Source organism: Pelophylax lessonae (assembly GCF_965119305.1).
Source record: "Pelophylax lessonae genome assembly, chromosome: 10".
Lineage (NCBI taxonomy): Eukaryota > Metazoa > Chordata > Amphibia > Anura > Ranidae > Pelophylax > Pelophylax lessonae.
In genome coordinates, this window is record NC_138777.1 from 228,912,842 (window position 1) to 228,932,683 (window position 19,842).

General features: G+C 46.3%; 1 protein-coding gene and 1 long non-coding RNA gene across 7 annotated transcripts in view; one reads left to right on the plus strand and one right to left on the minus strand.

Annotated features, from left to right (window-relative positions):
- Positions 1-915: 915 nt before the first annotated feature.
- Positions 916-3,514, plus strand: LOC309565230. 2 transcript variants are annotated; one of them, XR_014225796.1, is made up of 3 exons: positions 916-1,164; positions 2,297-2,778; positions 2,837-3,514. It is a non-coding gene; the product is annotated as an uncharacterized lncRNA (long non-coding RNA). The 2 variants fall into 2 exon arrangements; XR_014225797.1 differs by lacking the exon at positions 916-1,164 and adding an exon at positions 1,710-2,001 and having other exon boundaries at positions 2,329-2,778.
- Positions 3,515-3,530: 16 nt separating this feature from the next.
- FHOD1 (formin homology 2 domain containing 1) overlaps positions 3,531-19,842 on the minus strand; it is a 246,311-nt gene continuing 229,999 nt past the window's right edge. For all 5 annotated transcript variants that reach the window (XM_082270033.1, XM_082270037.1, XM_082270034.1 and 2 more), the window contains 7 exons: positions 19,705-19,824; positions 16,555-16,716; positions 14,036-14,226; positions 12,148-12,340; positions 9,378-9,540; positions 6,873-7,049; positions 3,531-4,391 (listed from right to left, as the gene is read on the minus strand). In XM_082270033.1, coding sequence (XP_082126159.1) covers positions 4,309-4,391; positions 6,873-7,049; positions 9,378-9,540; positions 12,148-12,340; positions 14,036-14,226; positions 16,555-16,716; positions 19,705-19,824 — 1,089 coding nt within the window. In that variant the 3' untranslated portion in view covers positions 3,531-4,308. The remainder of the gene's footprint in view (positions 4,392-6,872; positions 7,050-9,377; positions 9,541-12,147; positions 12,341-14,035; positions 14,227-16,554; positions 16,717-19,704; positions 19,825-19,842) is intronic.

Here is a 19,842-nt window from a genome sequence, read left to right on the forward strand (position 1 = left end):
AGTGGAAGCTCCACTTATCCGATTCCTAAACCCTTCCCCCCCTCCGGTGCCACATTTGGCACCTTTCGGGGGCGGGGCCGGGTACCTGTTTTTGACAGGTACCTGTCCCCACTTCCAGGAGATTGCACCGCAGCGCGATCACTCAGAAGTTCGGCCCCCCTCCTCCTTCCCCCACCGCCAGGCCATTCAGAAAGCGCAGAGCTATAAGGCTTCAATGCTGGTTCCCCTTACAGGCTATGCCGGCGGCAGCAGCCGAGAGCCAATGGAAACATCGACTGGGGTGCCGACATCGCTGGATTCCAGGACAGGTAAGTGTCCTAATATTAAAGGAAGGCTTTGTTATAGTCCCCTGTGACTAAGCCCTGTGGGCAGAACGGAAGGCGTCGGGTGGCATGATCTGGAAGAGGTCACTTTTTTTTACGCCTTTTTACACCTGGGCTGTTCCTTTAGAATCCGGCGTTCCGTCCTCCTCCTTGCCGTATACAGAACCAGGACGGGCTCTCTTAACGCCGGCACATACAATCAATGTTCATCACGGGACAACTGCTTGAAGTGGCACTTAAAGTCTATATGGTTCCTGGTCATTGTAATTGGCTGTCACAGTGGTCACGTGATTGGGAGCCACTCCCAATTATTACTGCGCATGGAGCGCACCCTCAGCACAGAAACCTCTACTGCCCATGGATGCATATATGCGGTGTTTGGATGTCAAAGCCAACCCTCGTTGCTGCCACACGTGTGTTATGTGGGAGACAAGAGGTTCAAATCAAACACAGGTACCAGGAGGATGTATCTGCAGTGAATGTATGGTGAAAGTCACATTCACCTCTTTATAAATATACTCCTTAGTGTTATAACATAAAAGGAGCACTATACCAGAGAGAGACCCCCATTGCCATCCCGGGTGCAAGGTGGGTGGAGAGGAAATCCAGCCTCGGGAGCCTGCAGAGATAGAAGAAGAGAGCTGATTAAACTAGACTCCGCCCACAACTGAGATATCCATTGTTGGGAGACCCATCCTTTGCTGTCAGCAGTAGAAGAGTTAACACAGAAGAGAACCGAATATTCCACAGGGTTAATAAGGAATGCCGGTCAGTGGTTTAGCGTGAATTTGAACCCTGAAAGAATATATCAAGCATTGCATCAGGCAGGGAAATAGTTACAGTGACGCGCACCTGCCGGAAAAGTGTTTCTTAGGGTACATTGTTACGAACAGGTGCCGTAGGTTGCTCACCCCAATCTTGGGTGCCGTAGGTTGCTCACCCCAATCTACAGGTTTTGTACACAGCACCATCTAGTGGCTGAAGGGAGCAAGTACAGATTATTCCCTACGTGATGTCATGCATAGCACCATCTAGTGGCTGAATGGAGCAAGTACAGATCATTCCCTACATGATGCCTTTGCACAGCACCATCTAGTGGCTGAAGGGAGCAAGTACAGATTATTTTCTGCGTGATGCCATGCACAGCACCATCTAGTGGCTGAAGGGAACAAGCACAGATAATTCCCTATGTGATGCCATGCACAGCGCCATCTAGTGGCTGAAGTGAGCAAGCACAGATTATTCCCTGCATGGTGCCATTCTTGTTATATTGTTTCAGCTATTTCGCACCTGCCAGCAAAGTGTTTCTTAGGGTACAATGCCTTTAAACAGGCGCAGTAGGTTGCCGACCCCAATCTAAAAGCTATGTGCACTGTACCATCTAGTGGCTGAAGGGAGCAAGCACAGATATTCCCTCCATGGTGCCATGCACAGCACCATCTAGTGGCTGAAGTGAGCCATCACAGATTAGACCCTCCATGATGCCATGCACAGCACCATCTAGTGGCTGAAGGGAGCAAGTACAGATTATTCCCTACGTGATGCCATGCACAGCACCATCTACTGGCTGTAGGGAGCAAGCACAGATTATTCCCTACATGGTGACATTCTTGTTATATTGTTTCAGTGGCTCGCGCCTGCCAGCAAAGTATTTCTTAGGGTACATTGCTATAAATGGGTGCTGTAGGTTGCTGACCCCAACCTATAAGCTATGTGCACTGTACCATCTAGTGGCTGAAGGGAGCAAGCACAGTTATTCCCTCCGTGATGCTATGCAGAGCACCATCTAGTGGCTGAAATGAGCAATCACAGATTAGACCCTCCGTGATGCCATGCACAGCACCATCTAGTGGTTAAAGGGTGCAAGTACAGATTATTCCCAACGTGATGCCATGCACAGCACCATCTAGTCGCTGTAGGGAGAAAGCACAGATTATTCCCTGCATGGTGACATTCTTGTTATATTGTTTTAGTGACTCACACCTGCCAGCAAAGTATTTCTTAGGGTACATTGCTATAAATGGGTGCTGTAGGTTGCTGACCCCAACCTATAAGCTATGTGCACTGTACCATCTAGTGGCTGAAGGGAGCAAGCACAGATTATTCCCTCCGTGGTGCCATGCACAGCACCATCTAGTGGCTAAAGGGAGCAAGCACGGATTATTCCTTCTGTGGTGCCATGCAAAGCACCATCTAGTGGCTGAAGGGAGCAAGCACAGATTATACCCCCTGTGATGCCATGCACAGCACCATCTAGTGGCTGAAGGGAGCCAGCACAGAGTACAGCCCCTGTGATGCCATGCACAGCACCATCTAGTGGTTGAAAGGAAGCAAGCACAGATTATTCCCTGCATGGTGCCATACTTGTCATATTGTTTCAGTGACTCCCACCTGCAAGCAAAGTGTTTCTTAGGGTACATTGCTATAAACAGAGATAATGTATCAGGCGCCATAGGTTGCTCACCCCAATCTTGTGTTCTATAGGTTGCTGACCCCAATCTTGTGTTCCATAGATTGCTGACCCCAATCTACAGGCTATGTGCACAGCACCATCTAGTGGCTGAAGGGAGCAAGCACAGATTATTCCCTCCATGGTGCCATGCACAGCACCATCTAGTAGCTGAAGAGAGCAAGCACAGATTATTCCCTCCATGGTGCCATGCACAGCACCATCTAGTAGCTGAAGAGAGCAAGCACAGATTATTCCCTCCATGGTGCCATGCACAGCACCATCTAGTAGCTGAAGGGAGCAAGCACAGATTATTCCCTCCATGGTGCCATGCACAGCACCATCTAGTAGCTGAAGGGAGCAAGCACAGATTATTCCCTGCATGATGCCATGCACAGCACCATCTAGTGGCTGAAGTGAGCAAGCACAGATTATTCCCTGCATAATGCCATGCACAGCACCATCTAGTGGCTGAAGTGAGCAAGCACAGAATATTTCCTGTGTGGTGCCATGCTTGTTATATTGTTTCAGTAACTCGCACCTGCCAGCAAAGTGTTTCTTTGGGTATATAGCTAAAAACAGAGATAATGTATTGGGTTTGATCCAAACTATCAAACAAAAGAATGTACATTCTGAACGTCTTTTTGCCCTGTTCAGCCTGTACAGTGTCTGCAGTGTGTAGATGCTCTCCCCCATTATATATTCCCAGTAAGGGAACGCCTACCCCACCCCATGTCTATCAGGTACACAGCCTTACAGACAACATACAGGGCACTGCAGGAGGTGAACACTGCCGGCCCTTTAAAGGTCAAACCAATGCAAATTTCACAGGTACTTTTACTAAATGTCCTCTTGCACAGTTTGGTCTGAATGCACAACAACCCTTTAAAAAGGCATAAAATGGGCAGTAAATAACTATAGTGTTCCTACTTCCGCCACTCTCAGATAATGAATAAAACCCTCTGTGTTTCCATCCTTAGTCGGGTAGCCACACAGCTATGGAGATGAAGAGGAGTTGAAGAAGCAGCTTTGTTCATAAATGCATCCCATGTGAGCAGAGAATACTCTATCCCTATTCTTCTCCAAATATGTCAGTAATCCAGCCAAAGTATAGAAAAATACCAATAAAAGTTTGTGCTGTGCCCATGCCGAGCATTCCCTGGGCACAGACCCTTGTGGCTTTTGGGAAGACAGTTCATTTGCAGACAGACAGACAAGCCCTTAAATGTGTCCACGCGTAAAAGTCCTGGGAACGCAGGGCTAAAGCTTTCCGACACACCTCCTGGAGTAGATGAGGATGGACGGACAGACGGCTGTCGGAAGAGGTCTTTAAGGATGGTAAAGTAATGCAGCAACGCTTACCGGGTTCTGCATGCGCCACCTCTCTGTTGGCTCTTGCTTGGCATTGTCCAGGGGTACCATGCATGATGACCATCCCGCTCCAAGAAAAGAGAGTAAAGCTTGCTTGGCCGGGGGGCCCAGATCCCACCACAGGGGGCAGTGGACTGATACCTAGGAAGTCTATGGCGGAGCGAATTACACGGCCACCTCTGAGGTTTTGGACAGTCCTAGCGCCTGCACCAGATCGTCACTCAAACCGCTCTTCAAGGTTCTCCGCACTGTGGAGAGAGATTAATGATGTATGAGAAACAACAAATTCAGCAATGTTAGGGGAAAAAGTGACAGATTCTCTTTATAGTAAACACCCCTCACTGCAACCTCCCTCTTCGCTCCTTTAATCTGAGCCCTCGCGACCCGTGATCTAAGCCCTTGGGGGCCCTCGACCCGTGATCTAAGCCCTTGGGGGCTCCTCGACCCGTGATCTAAGCCCTTGGGGGCCCTCGACCCGTGATCTAAGCCCTTGGGGGCCCTCGACTCGTGATCTAAGCCCTTGGGGGCCCTCGACTCGTGATCTAAGCCCTTGGGGGCCCTCGACTCGTGATCTAAGCCCTTGGGGGCCCTCGACTCGTGATCTAAGCCCTTGGGGGCCCTCGACTCGTGATCTAAACCCTTGGGGGCCCTCGACTCGTGATCTAAGCCCTTAGGTGCCCTCGACTCGTGATCTAAGCCCTTGGGGGCCCTCGACTCGTGATCTAAGCCCTTGGGGGCCCTCGACTCGTGATCTAAGCCCTTGGGGGCCCTCGACTCGTGATCTAAGCCCTTGGGGGCCCTCGACTCGTGACCTAAGCCCTTAGGTGCCCTCCACCCGTGATCTAAGCCCTTGGGGCCCTCCACCCGTGATCTAAGCCCTTGGGGCCCTCCACCCGTGATCTAAGCCCTTGGGGCCCTCCACCCGTGATCTAAGCCCTTGGGGCCCTCCACCCGTGATCTAAGCCCTTGGGGCCCTCGATGTGTGATCTAAGCCCTTGGGGCTCTCCACATGTGATCTAAACCCTTGGGGCCCTCGATGTGTGATCTAAGCCCTTGGGGCCCTCGATGTGTGATCTAAGCCCTTTGGGCCCTCAACTCGTGACCGAAGCCCTTGGAGCCTGTGACTCGTGATCTAAGCCATTGGAGCCCCCGATTCGTGATCTAAGGACCTGTAGAAAACTGCAGAGCCAAGTGTCTTATTTAATTTTCAAATGATACAGCCTTGGTCACCACCCTGCCCCAGCTTGCAAAATGGACAAAGATACAAGCAGAACAGTGATGAGGTCCTCTTTCTGCTCCTTCCCCTGCCAGCATGATCCAGCAAAAAGACTGATGGCACTGTGTATAGCAGAAAGGCCTGATTGGCTGCTAGTACTGCCTTCCCCTCTTTCAGTCTGGGCTCTACGCTGCAGAAGAAAAGTTCTTACTGATACACCATCTCTACAACTATAGTGGGGCACAGTGGCTATGTGGTTAGCACTTCCACCTAGCAGCACTGGGTTCATCGGTTTGAATCCCAACCATGACACTACCTACCTGGAGTTTGCATGTTCTCCCTGTGCCTGTGTGGGTTTCCTACTTGTACTCCGGTTTCCTCCCACACTCCAAAGACATGTTGGGAGGTTAAATGGCTCTTGTCTAAATTGGCCCTAGTATGTGTATGTATGGATGTGAGTTAGGGACTTTGGATTGTAAGCGCCTTGAGAGCAGAGACTGATGTGAATGTATGACACAGTGGTTTAGTGGTTAGCACTTTCACCTAGCAGCACTGGGGTCACTGGTTCGAATCCCAACCATGACACTATTTGCCTGGAGTTTGCATGTTCTCCCTGTGCCTGCGTGGGTTTCCTCCAGTTTCCTCCCACACTCCAAAGACACCCTAGTAGGTTAACTGGCTCTTGTCTAAATTGGCTCTAGTATGTATGTATGTATGTATGAATGTGAGTTAGGGACCTTAGATTGTAAGCTCCTTGAGAGCAGAGACTGATATGACTGATATGACTGTATGACACAGTGGTGTAGTGGTTAGCACTTTCACTTAGCAGCACTGGGTTCGCTGGTTCGAATCCCAACTACGACACTACCTGCCTGGAGTTTGCAGTTTCTCCATGAGCCTGGGTGGGTTTCCTCCCACACTCTTAAAGACATGCTGGGAGGTTAATTGGCTCCTGTCTAAATTGGCCCTAGTATGTGTATGTATGGATGTTTTGAGTTAGGGACCTTCGATTGTAATCTCCTTGAGGGTAGGGACTAATACGAATGTACAATGTATATGTAAAGCGATGCGTAAATTGATGGCACTATACAAGTACCTGAAATAATAAATAATAAACTTACTGCCGGTTCACATTGTTCCGACTTGTCAGGCGACTTGGTCGCCTGACAAGTTGCGGTCCATGCTGTGCAATGGAACCGTTCTAATAGGAACAACTCAAGTCGCTCCGACTTAGAAATAGGTTCCTGCACCTTTTTTTTTTTGCAAAGTCGGGGGGGACTTGCATTGACTTCCATTATGTGAAGTCGTTGCAAGCCGCGCCGAAGTCACCGTGCACGGGAGACGGCATTAGTCGCCCGGAGTCGGGTCGGATCAGTGTGAACCGACACTGATAAAACTATACAAGTACCTCTAATAAATAAACAGAACTCTGGCTTACAGATACAAAATGTAGAGGGCATAAGGCGGGATGCCATGTCTAGTGTCTACCAGCAGGGGGCAGAGTCGTACTCACAGGATTTCCTGTTTGCTCTTGATCTTTTGCGTTCTTTCGGAGCCACCACCCTCGGGTTGGGGTTCTGTGTCACAGATTGCACGAGTCTATCCATAATCTCATCAGAGGCATCTACAGGGGATGCCCCCGGCTCCTCCTTGTTCCCGGACAGGTCAGGTGGGCTGGCACGGCCTAAACCTGAAGCAAGGACACAGGGGTGAGAGAAAGTACAAAAAAAAAAACAACTTACTGTATGTATAATCCCCGGTCTTCGATCATTTAGTAGAAATCATAATTTATATGACTCAAAGTGTATGCCTGGGCAAAAAAACCATGCTGTACATTTCAGCAACAAATTACCATTTCCCTGTGTTTTATCTCTTTACAATGCTGCAAGCACAGAAAATTACCCAATGATCTCCCAGAACTCAACTCAGCTTCTAACTCCCTGTTTTAGCTGACAATGAAGTCCCAAAGCTGTGTTGTCAGCCCTGCCTGTCTTCCCCTCTTCAGGACTACAGAACACATCCCCTTATGTTATAGAAAGGAGTGGGGTGGGAGGTGTTCAATAGCCAATAAGGGGAAAACTCCGGCAGCGCTGAAATTACTGATTGGGAATTTAGTGCGACAGAGGCAGTGCTGTCTGCTTGTTGCAGCAAGTTAGGAATTCAGTGCGACAGAGGCAGCGCTGTCAGCTTGCTGCAGCAAGTTAGGAATTCAGTGCGACAGAGGCAGCGTTGTCAGCTTGCTGCAGCAAGTTAGGAATTCAGTGCGACAGAGGCAGAGCTGTCAGCTTGCTGCAGCAAGTTAGGAATTCAGTGCGACAGAGGCAGCGCTGTCAGCTTGCTACAGCAAGTTAGGAATTCAGTGCGACAGAGGCAGCGCTGTCAGCTTGCTGCAGCAAGTTAGGAATTCAGTGCAACAGAGGCAGCGCTGTCAGCTTGCTGCAGAAAGTTAGGAGCTCCCTGGATGTTTGGAAGTTCAACAAGTATTTTGCTGACCTTGCAGCATTTGCGGGGAGACAAAACAAATGTGGTAAAGTGCATGAAGTACACAGATGGACCGCATAGATTTATTTTTGCTCAGACATACATTTTAAACACTTCTGGACGGGAAGATTTCCCCCTTAATGATCAGGCCATTTTTTGCGATTCGGCACTGCGTTACTTTAAAAGACAATTGCGCGGTCGTGCGATGCTGTGCCCAAATAAAATTGATGTCCTATTTCTCCCACAAATCGAGCTTTCTTTTGGTGGTATTTCCATTCCCAAAAAAAAAAAAATGTAAAAATCTAATTTTCATCATTTTAGGCCAATTTGTATTCTGCAACACGTTTTCCCCCACAAATGGAACTTTCCAAAAAACAGAGCTTTCTTTTGGTGGTATTTGATCACCTGTGCGTTTTTTTTTTTTTTTGCGATATAAACAAAATAAGAGCGACAATTTTGGAGAAAAAAAAACAATATTTTTCACTTTCTGCTATCAAACATTCCCCAAAAAACAAAAAACAAATTTTTTTCATCATTTTAGGCCAATTTGTATTCTGCTACATATTTTTGGTAAAATAAAATCCCAATAAGTGTATATTGATTGGTTTGCGCAAAAGTTATCGCGTCTACAAACTAGGAGAAAGATTTATGTCATTCTTTATTTATTTTTACTAATAATGGTGGCCCCACTAATGACCAGGCCATTTTTGCGATTCGCCACTGCGTTACTTTAACTGACAATTGCGTGGTCGTGCGATTCTGTACCTTGATAACAATTGTCCTTTTTTTACAACAAATAGAGCTTTCTTTTGGTGGAGCTCCTGAGAAGAGGACCGAGGGCTCCTGGGAAGAGGACCGAGGGCTCCTGGGAAGAGGACCGAGGGCTCCTGGGAAGAGGACCAAGGGCTCCTGGGAGGAGGACCGAGGGCTCCTGGGAGGAGGACCAAGGGCTCCTGGGAGGAGGACCGAGGGCTTATTGGAATTATTTTTTTTTTTAACCATATTATATTATGTAATTATATATATATGATTATGTAATTACATAATATAATATATAAATTAGAGCGACCCGTCTAAAAGCAAATAGCTTAAGAAATATAAAAGAGAAAGATATAATATATTTTATGAGCACGGTCTATCTTTCTCTTTTATACATAATGGCCTAAATTGATGGAAGAAATTTGATTTTTTACATTTTTTTATTGGATATGTTTTATAGAAGAATGTAAAAAATATTGTTTTTTTTTTTTTTTCAAAATTGTCGCTCTTTTTTTGCTTATAGTGCAAAAAATAAAAACCGCAGAGGTGATCAAATACCACCAAAAGAAAGCTCTATTTGTGGGAAAAAAAGGACATCAGTTTTAATTTGGTTACAGCGTCGCACAACCGCACAATTGCCAGTTAAAATAACGCAGTGCCGAATCACAAAAAATGGCCTGGTCATTATGGGGGGTTAAACCTTCCAGGGTTGAAGAGGTAAAAAGATCACTAGTTAATGAGCATTTCCAACAAATCAGATGGTCGGACAATTTCGTACTTCTGACGCCTCTGCTCCTCCGCGTGTTCTGTTCTCCGCTGGAAGAGATCAGGATGTTGGTCATGTTTTCGTGGCCCTCCTCAGATGACTGTGTGTGTAACCGAGAACTGGTCATGGTTACATTGTTCTCTGTGGTGCTCGCCGCATTTGAGAACTTTGCAGTCTGTAAAAATGGAAAAATCAATGTTCATAAACAGGAATAAGTGATCCAGCCATACAGAATAATGAAGAGCCCTAATGTAAGCGAAATAGGTTATAGGAGTTCCCTGGATTTCCGGCCGATCCCCAATTATTTTTTTTTCTACTTGTAATGATAAAACAGAGAAATGTGAATGTATTGCAGATATGTAATACATTTCAACAGTGGTGTAGTGGTTAGCACTTCCACCTGGCAGCACTGGGGTCATTGGTTTGAATCCCAACCTGGACACTCCCTGCCTGGAGTTTGCGTGTTCTCTCCGGGTGCTCCGGTTTCCTCCCACACTCCAAAGACATGCTGGTAGGTAGATTGGCTCCAGTCTAAAATTGGCCCTACTATGTGTATTTATGAATGGAAGTTAGGGACCTTAGATTGTAAGCTCCTTGAGAGCAGGGACTGATTTGAATGTACAATATACTGTGACTAGACAAAGTATTCATACCCCTTGAAATTTTCCACATTTTGTCATGTTACAACCAAAAACGTAAATGTATTTTATTGGGATTTTATGTGATAGACCGAAACAAAGTGGCACAGAATTGTGAAGTGGAAGGAAAATGATAAATGGTTTTCAACATTTTTTTACAAATAAATCTGTGAAAGGTGCATTTGTATTTGACTTCTTATGGCTTTCTTCCACCAATGGCTTTCTTCTTGCCACTCCTCCATAAAGGGCAGATTTGTGGAGCGCACGACTAATAGTTGTCCTGTGGACAGATTCTCCCACCTGAGCTGTGGATCTCTGCAGCTCCTCCAGAGTTCCCATGGGTCTCTTGGCTGCTTCTATAATGAATGCTCTCCTTGCCCGGCCGGTTAGTTTAGGTGGACGGCCATGTCTTGGTAGGGTTGCAGTGGTGCCATACTCTTTCCATGGTCAGATGATGGACTTTTTTTACAGTGGTCCGTGAGAACTTCAAAGCTTGGGATATCTTTTTTATAACCTAACCCTGCTTTATTCTTCCCCACAACTTTATCCCTGACCTGTCTGGTGTGTTCCTTGGCCTTCATGATGCTGTTTGTTCACTAAGGTTCTTGGAGGGCTTCTCAGAACAGCTGTATTTATACTGAGATTAAATTACACACAGGTGGACTCTTTACTAATTAGGTGACTTCTAAAGGCAATTGGTTCCACTAAATTTTAGTCAGGGGTATCAGAGTAATGGGGGGATGGGGGGGGGGGGGACGCCACACTTTTCACGTATTTGTGAAAAATTAAAAAAAAAAAATGTTATCATTTTCCTTCCACTTCACAATTATGGCCACTTTGTGTCGGTCTATCACATAGAATCCCAATAAAATGCATTTAAGTTTTTGGTTGTAACAAAATTTGGAACATTTCAAAGGGTATGAATAGTATGTAAAGCGCTGTGTAAATTCCTTGTGACGCCTCATGCACACTGGACGTCATAAAAACGACGGTAGCGTTAGCTGTAGAATGACACGTTAAAAATGCAAGTTTTTCCATTTTCGCATCATCGTTTTGCCGCTTTTTTTTAGCAAAACTATACTCACACAAAAGCTTGAGGCTCAAAAACACTCATTAACACCAGATAGCTGCGTTTTTCAGCATTAGAGCCATTTTACAGTTGAAAAATGCACCAGTTCTGGATTTTTATCCAGCCTGAAAACGCCCCTGCCAAAAAAATGCTGATAAAAAAAACCTGTGTGTGCATGGATAACAAGCGGTTACGTTGTATCCTGTTCACAGCTTACGTGACCCTTGGGCTCCTTTCACACACTCCGTCCGTTGGACGGAGTCCGTTTTTCTCAGCGGGGGATCGAGCCGCCGATCCCCCGCTGAGCAGCAGGAGGACAGCTGTGTCTCCGCGCTGTGTGCGGAGACACAGCTGACAGTTCCCCATGCATCTCTATGGGGGAAATCGGATGTCAACGGACCGTCAGTCCGTTCTCACCCGATCCGATCCGCTGGACGGATGGAAAATAAGGTTTCCATCCGTCCAGATATGACGGATTGGGTCGGATGTCAGCGGACATGTCTCCACTGACATCCAATGCCCCATAGGAATGCATGGGGGGACCGTTCAGATCCGCCAAAAAAACGGACAGGCGGATCTGAACGGTCCGCCTGTGTGAAAGGGGCCTTGCTGTTAAATGTGAATATTACAATGAATCGCTTACGTTCAACTATGTATTATATGCACTGACTGGACTATTCGTTGTTCTTTCTCTATGTAATACTTTTGATGATATGTTTTGTACTTCTTTGTATGTGTACAATAAAGTTAACCTTTAAAAAAAAAAAAAAAAAAAAAAAAAAAGGATAACATGCTGGGGAGTTTATCGGCTTTATAAAAAAAATGCCTGACACCCTGAACAGCCGCTGTAAAAATACCCAGTGTGCATGCAACCTAATAAATAAAATAAATACATTTATTTTTTAGCATTTTGCCCAAATAAAATACTTCAATCCATAGATACGTAGTGTATAAACTCATCCACAAGATGGCGACATTGCACCATATAGTAGTACAGCTGCCTACAGCTTTTCTGCTCAGCATATAAAGTGTTACTGGGATAAAGTCATGTTACTGGTTCTGCACTGGGGATTACCTCTGTGATCATCCTCCCTCTCGTCTTGTTGCGCTCTCGGTAAGCCGCTCGCTTCTGCTTTTGCTGTAAGACTCTTTCGCGGGTGGTTCTGTACTCCAGAGCAAATTCGCTAATAATCCTGCAGAAACGGGTAATCTTCATGTCCCGGGCGGCTGAATACGTGTACCCCAGATACAACAGAAATGAGCGGAACCTGCAGAGGGAGCACATGGTCCAAAATTACCAATAACCGGCAGAAAACAACCCGACACCTTTTATTTTTAACTGTTTAAAACAGGAAAGTAGTTTAGAATCCCACTGGCTACAGAAAACAATCATGCATTGGCCCTCTGATTCCTCCTGTATTGAACTGTATTGTCTTTCCTCACATTGTAAAGCGCTGCGCAAACTGTTGGCGCTATATAAATCCTGTATAATAATAATAATAATGCATTGCAGTCATATGGTGAAAAACTGCTTTCTTTAACCACTTGACATGCAGAAGGTTTTACGCCCATCATGATCAGGGCATCTTTTGCTATTTAGCACTGCGCTACTTTAACCAGCAATTGCACGGTCATGCAACACTGTACCCAAATAAAATTGATATACTGTAGTTATTTTTCTCACAAACAGAGCTTTTTTTGGTGGTATTTGTTCACCACTGGGTTTTTTTTTTTTTTTATTATAATATAAAATATTACATTTAGAAAAAATAAAGAACAGCAATTTCTACTTTCAATTATCAAACATAGCCAAATAAAACAAAATCTAAAAATGTGTTTGTAAATTTAGACCAAAATGCATTCTGCTACTTGCCATTGGTAAAATAAAAAAATCCCAGTAAGAGCCGGTTCACACTACCCCGACCAGAAAGTCGCCCCATATAGGAGCGATTTTTTTAGCGTGACTTTGAAGAGACTTAAATGATAGGCGACTTTGTCTGTAGGGAATGCCTGGGTAATCTTTTTCTTCTTCCTGGAAAGTCTGATCACAGTCGCTTGAAAATAGATAAGGATCCGACTTAGAGGCGACTCCCATTGAAGTCTATGTGCACAAGTCAGTTAGAGGTCGCCTTGAAGTTGTACAGGAACCTTTTCTGAAGGTTCAGTAGTGCATATTAAGACGGCTCTCATTCGTTTACAAGTAAATGACAAGCGATTTGGGGCGACTTGAGGTCACACAAGTCGCGTCCCAAGTCGGAGTAGTGTGAAGCGGGTCTAAGTGTATATTGCTTGGTTTGTGTGAATGTTAAACTATGGTCTATATACTGGGATTTACGCAGCTATGATACTATACTGGTAATGGTGGTAATCAGTGACTTATAGTGTGACTGTGATAGTGTGGTGGACAATCTGGCACTAACAGACACAATCTTGGAGGTACACTGACGTCAATAGTGACACCAATACAGTGATCAATGATAATACTGTACACATGACACTGACTGAAAGGAGGGTTAACATCAAGGGGCAATCAAGGGGTTAACTGTGTGCCTAACAAGTGTAATGTGTATATTATGTGCTGCTTTTACGAAGAGATCTGGCTGTTTTACTCCTTGCTTTGCAGAGAGAAAAAAAAAAAGCCAGATCGCTGATCTGTGTACAGAGCCCTGCGAGTTTGTAAACACAGGACTCTATGCTGTGATTGGCTACAGCCGATAAGCGGGTCTCAGCCATAAATCATTGGCAGACAAAATCTCACTGTAGCCAGTGACAGAGCGGGTTAGCAGGGGGCATGCGCCCCTACCCCGGGACAGGTTGGATGACAAACACGTGCGTGATCCAGCCTGCTCATAGGAAAGGTACTGTGGGCGGGTGGGAACTGGTTAACAGAGTCCCTATGTCACTCATGTGGAATTCTTTTTGGGGCTGCTGTATGTACAGACTGAGATGATCTCTTGGCTGACCTGTTGAGAATTCTGCGGTGTACGATCTTAAGGATGACGATTTTGTCGGTGCAGCTCTTGAGGAAGTCGGTCATTTTGTTCTTTAGGCCGGGCTTCGTCTCGTGCTTGGCGATAACTTTCAGGCTGTCCCACGATTCCCGGCACCTCTTCTCCATCAGAACCAGACTCTCCGCAAGCGCGTCAAAATCCACCTGGATAGCACATGGGATAAGCTACAAGTCAACCATCACCTATCAGGAATTTCACTAATTCTCCCATCCCCCGGGAATCTACAGTGATGTAAGTAAATCAAACCTTGCAGAGAGGCGACTTGAAATTGCTCAGACCTCTATTTATTATTGGATTCTGCAAAGAATTTTTGTATTTCATTTATTTTTCTGCCATTTCCTCCACACCTTTCTGAGATTAACCTGTTAATAACAAGTGACTCGTGCATGATTCATTTGGTTGAAGGAAAGAAAATGAATCGATTTTCCATCCAAACATTCGAGGAGGATGGGGGAATCCCTCTTGCGGAGTTATTGTGTTCTGACAGTTTGGAGTCTTTCTCGCCATCAGAGCACCCATGCTCAATATTCGAACCCAGGGTTTCTCAACCAGGGTTCCACCAGAGGTTGCTAGGGGTTCCCTGAGCAATGGGCAATTTCTACCTCTCAGATGAGTTCCCAATGACACTATTGATCTTTTTACCTATCTGCAATTCTTCCCAATGACCACACGTGTAAGAAGCATTCTTCCCACTGACTATCACACCAATGCACCATGAGTTGTAGATATACAGTAATACCTTGGTTTGCAAGCATAAATCGTTCCAGCAGCATGCTTCTAATCCAAAGCACTCGTATATGAAAGCAAATTTTCCCATAAGAAATAATGGAAACTCAGATGATTCGTTCCCCAATCATTTATTGGTATAAATTAGGGATGTACCGATCCAACTTTTTTGGTCCCGATACCGATATCTGGCGTTGTGATAGCGCCAATACCGGAACCGATCCGATCCGGAGCTACACATAAAGCATGCAGCTGCAGTACAGAGCAAAGCTGCTGCTTCATGTGTGTGGCTCCTCCATTCACAGGGGGAGTGCATCTGATATCACTTGGCCTGTGAGCCGGGACTATACAGGAAGTAGCGGCTCCCATCCCATACTACTACAGCACCAAGTAAGGGACGGCTGAGCCGTTACTCAGCAAAAACCAGATCGGCCCGTGGATCGGTCAATGTTACCGATGCCCCGATCCAGCTATAATGGCCATATCGGCGCCGATATCCGATCTGAATATTGGATCGGTGCATCCCTAGTATAAAGATATGCTGCTATCATATCTAAAAAAAGACACAAAACACAAAGTGGCACATAGTTGTGAAGTGGAAGGAAAATTATAAATGGTTTTCAAAATCTTTTACAAATAATTATTTAAAAAGTGTGGTATGCATTTGTATTCACCCCCCTTTACTCCGATAACCCTAACTAAAATCTAGCGAGGGCCGATATGCACTTTGCCCGATATATCAGAATTGGCCTTTTGATTTACCAATATTTTGGGAAAGTGCTTGTAGCGGAGTGATGCCTGCAGCTAGAGGCATCACCCCGGTACCGGCGTCCATAGCCGACAGTCGGCTGACTTGTAATGACAACCGATGCGGCTGAGAAGCCGCTCGGCTGTCATTCCAAGGAGCAGGAGCTCCTAGGTATACCGGTCAAATATCTTATTGCAGGGGAGCTCAACCTGTGGGCCGTGGGCCACAAGCCAGCAAAGCGCCTGCCCATGCTCTGGGATTGCGGGTTGGCAAGCCCAGATCGTGATTAATGAGCTGCTAACCCGCCATCCCAGAGCATCAGAGTGCATGGAGCCGGCACCGGTAGCGGAGGAAGAAGGTGGCTGTGGAGGGAGCAGGAGCTGCATAAGCCGATGCTTCTTCTATAGCTCCGGCTTCTGTCCCAGGCGGAGTGATACCAAGAACACTTTGCCTGGGACCATTCTAGCACCCTGGAGAGCAATCCCAGGAGAAGCTGGAAGAGGAAAAGGTGAGTGTATTAAACATAAACTGTGCTTGCAATGGGCATATTAGCAAGAAAAAGGGCTATTATTAGGTTGCTTTCACATTGATCTTCTATCATACCCTGCGGGTTTTGTTGGCTTTCTGAAAGTGCACCACACCTGCAAGATATAACAGAAGTCTATGGCTCAGTGCAGCTAACCCACAGGAAAGCCGCAGGTGCACTGCAGTGCACACGCGTTGCGGGTAAACTGCAGTGCATCAGTGTGAAAGCAGCCTTATAGGGGGCTCAGAAAAGTAGAAGCTTGTTTAAATTTCTGGTTTTTGGGGGGGTAAAACCCCAATGTTCGTTTTGGGTCACGACTGGTAACCAAATCACTTAACTGGCCCTCGCTCTTCAAAAGGTTGAGCACCCCTGCCTGATAGGTTACAGTGAGCATTCCTGACTCCAATTTTTACCAATATTACAGTTTCAGAAGAAGTTGCACACAGAAATGACCCCAGTGAAGACACTTACTTTAGAGGAGCGGGTTATAGCTGCGATTTCCGAGTACAGATCTGTCGTGTCAGGAAACTTCTCTATGACTAGATTGCACATGTGATGGAGCAGCGTTTGTCGATGTACTGTGTCCTTCACCTCCGACACCTTCTCCAGGTAGCTGAGGTCAAAGCCCTTGGCCTAGGAGAAGACAATACAGGTTGATGAGGCTGCTGAGAACAGGGATGGGACTGAAGAGTAGAGGAAACTTTGCAGAGAACAAAAATGGGGAATAGCATAACAACAATCACCTACATAGAAGTGAGATAATCTGTGTACAGGACATGGAACATTCACAGCAGCAGACCTGAAGGGACAGCCTGGGTTTGAGAATTCTTTTTTCCAGGTTTTTCTGCTAAATATTGTGTAGCTCTATGTACACAGTTAAAAGAGAAGTATAACTAATAAAAGAATATATTCAGCGCTGAACCCCTAACAAAATGACGGATCGGCAGCTGAACACTCAAGGGCAATCTAGAAAACCTCCTGAAGCATACAAAAAATAAAGTGCAGCGCAATCCTAATAAGTAGACATAATAGATGTAGTAAAGGAGTCCCAAACAGGTGCAAGGTGTTGAGCGAGAAACAAACAGTCCTTCTTGTTCATTTGATTGGAAAATAAAACCTCCTGATCCACAGTGAAAAGAGGGCTCAGATGATCCCGCCACCTGTCACTCTCTGCCTCTCACCTTATCTCTGAGATCCTGCAGGGTCAAACAGCATGTGTTAACCGAGCCAAAGCAGTAATCCACCTCCACTCCTCCTCATCTCATTATTCACCCCGGGCCCTCAGGATCAGATATTGGTAATCAGACCTCACAAGACAACTGGAGTCATCATAGTATAGATGGACAATAACCTCCTCCGGGCGTCTCCAATATGTATGCTTGCTCTGAGTTATTTTCCCATCATAGGTTGCTTGCTCTGAGTTATTTTCCCATCAAATGAACAATAAGGACTGTTTGTTTCTCGCTCAACACCTTGCACCTGTTTGGACTCCTTTACTACATCTATTATGTCTATTTATTAGGATTGTGCTGCACTTTATTTTTTTGTATAAAAGAGTATGTTTTTTTTTTTTTAAGATTCATACTTACCTAGGTGGATGCAGCATTGGTCCGATGCTGTATCTGTTCAGCTGCACCTCTAACACTGAGGACTGAGCGATCAGACACCACCGATCACTCGGTTCTCACAGCTCCGTGAGCAGAGAGCTGGGGACTGTCAGTGAGCAGAGGGCTGGGGACTGTCAGTGAGCAGAGGGCTGGGGACTGTCAGTGAGCAGAGGGCTGGTGACTGTCAGTGAGCAGAGGGCTGGTGACTGTCAGTGAGCAGAGGGCTGGTGACTGTCAGTGAGCAGAGGGCTGGTGACTGTCCGTGAGCAGAGGGCTGGTGACCGTCCGTGAGCAGAGGGCTGGTGACCGTCCGTGAGCAGAGGGCTGGGGACCGTCAGTGAGCAGAGGGCTGGTGACTGTCAGTGAGCAGAGGGCTGGCGACTGTCAGTGAGCAGAGAGCTGGCGACTGTCAGTGAGCAGAGGGCTGGCGACCGTCAGTGAGCAGAGGGCTGGTGACCGTCAGTGAGCAGAGGGCTGGTGACCGTCAGTGAGCAGAGGGCTGGTGACCGTCAGTGAGCAGAGGGCTGGTGACTGTCAGTGAGCAGAGGGCTGGTGACTGTCAGTGAGCAGAGGGCTGGTGACTGTCAGTGAGCAGAGGGCTGGTGACTGTCAGTGAGCAGAGGGCTGGTGACTGTCAGCTCTGCCCTGTCTAGGTTTGGTGAAACGCTGGGCTGTGGAGGTGCGGGAGCAGCCAGCTCAGACTCTACGCGGCTTGCTGAGAGGCTGAGCCAGGTGCAGGTCCAGGCATGTGGGTGGATGTTGACTCCATTGGCGCGATCTTGCCCAAGCCTGGACCAGCTCTGTGACGTCAGCTGTCAGCAGGCTTCAGCCCGCTGTCTGCTGAAAACAGATCACAGGAGTGCAGAACGAGCTGCACTCCTGTGATCCACAAAAGAAGAACAGCCAAACGAGCTTTGGCTGTACTTCTCATTTACCATTCAAATATTATGTACAGTATATGGTTTCAATTTATTACTAAGTATTCTCCATGTGCAAATTCTTCTTATTCTTTCTCTTTACCTGGTGATCCTGCCAGCAGCTTCAACTTCCTCCATGATAGCAATAACAAGAAGAGCAGGGTGCTTCCTGGTACCTCATGGTCCATCAGTCCAGAGCTTCTGTAGTATAAGTGTACAGGACACAGTTCAGTGTCCTCCACACTCTAGTAAAGTTCCCTGCTCACCCCTAGCTATAAAATGACAGCAGCTCCTGTAGGGGGCATCACTGTCAATACATCGGAGGAAAGGCACCCCTAGCTGTACAAACTGAGGGAAGAGAAGTAACCAGAGCGGTCACATGACCGCTGAAAACAGCCGCGAAAAATTGCATTTTAGTCACAAGACTATAACTAAAACGAAATCAAAATTTGTGGCCAAAATTAACACTGCTCCAAGAAGCAGTCTGGAAGATCCTGGGTGACTACTTCATTATAAAGAAAGACTGAAAATAGGAAAGTTACCTGGGGATGATGCTAAATCTATAACCCTAAAGTTAAGTAACCTTTAGTGTATCCCTCTTGCATACATTATCTATTCTAATTTGCTGGGAAGGATAGATAGTTTGTGCATGTGTATACTGAATGCAAATTGTGGGATACTTTGCATGCCATCAATTGTTTTTTTCCTGCAAGTGAGTGCCGCATTTTTGTTTAGTAAAGCAAATTAATACACTACAGAAGTTTATATGCTACCTTGTTCTGCAAAGTAACCTAAAAAACGCAAAACAATGCTATACTGCACAGATGGACGAATCCCCCTCCTGGGCTACTGGTGGCTGTCTGAATATTCAAACAGTGGCTGCATGAGACTTTAGACACAGAATTGTTTATCCGGGGCTCAGGAGAAGAGGGATCGCTGTCATACACATCACATGACCGGCATATCAGGAGCTCAGCACTATGGATGCCATTGCAGCTCAGAAGAACCAGGTGGGAGGTGGAACCAGACTATCTCACTCCATTGCTGACTGTTTCATCATAGCACATACAGGCATAATACAAAGTGACACGACTCACGCTTGAACCATTCAGGAAGTTGCCAACTGCCAGCAGTGAGGCCAGGATGACTTTGAACGTCTTGTTCTTGGAAAGCTGCTCCATTCCCAGCTTCAAATCAAACAACGGCTCTGCGATTTCCTAGGAGAAGATGGACAA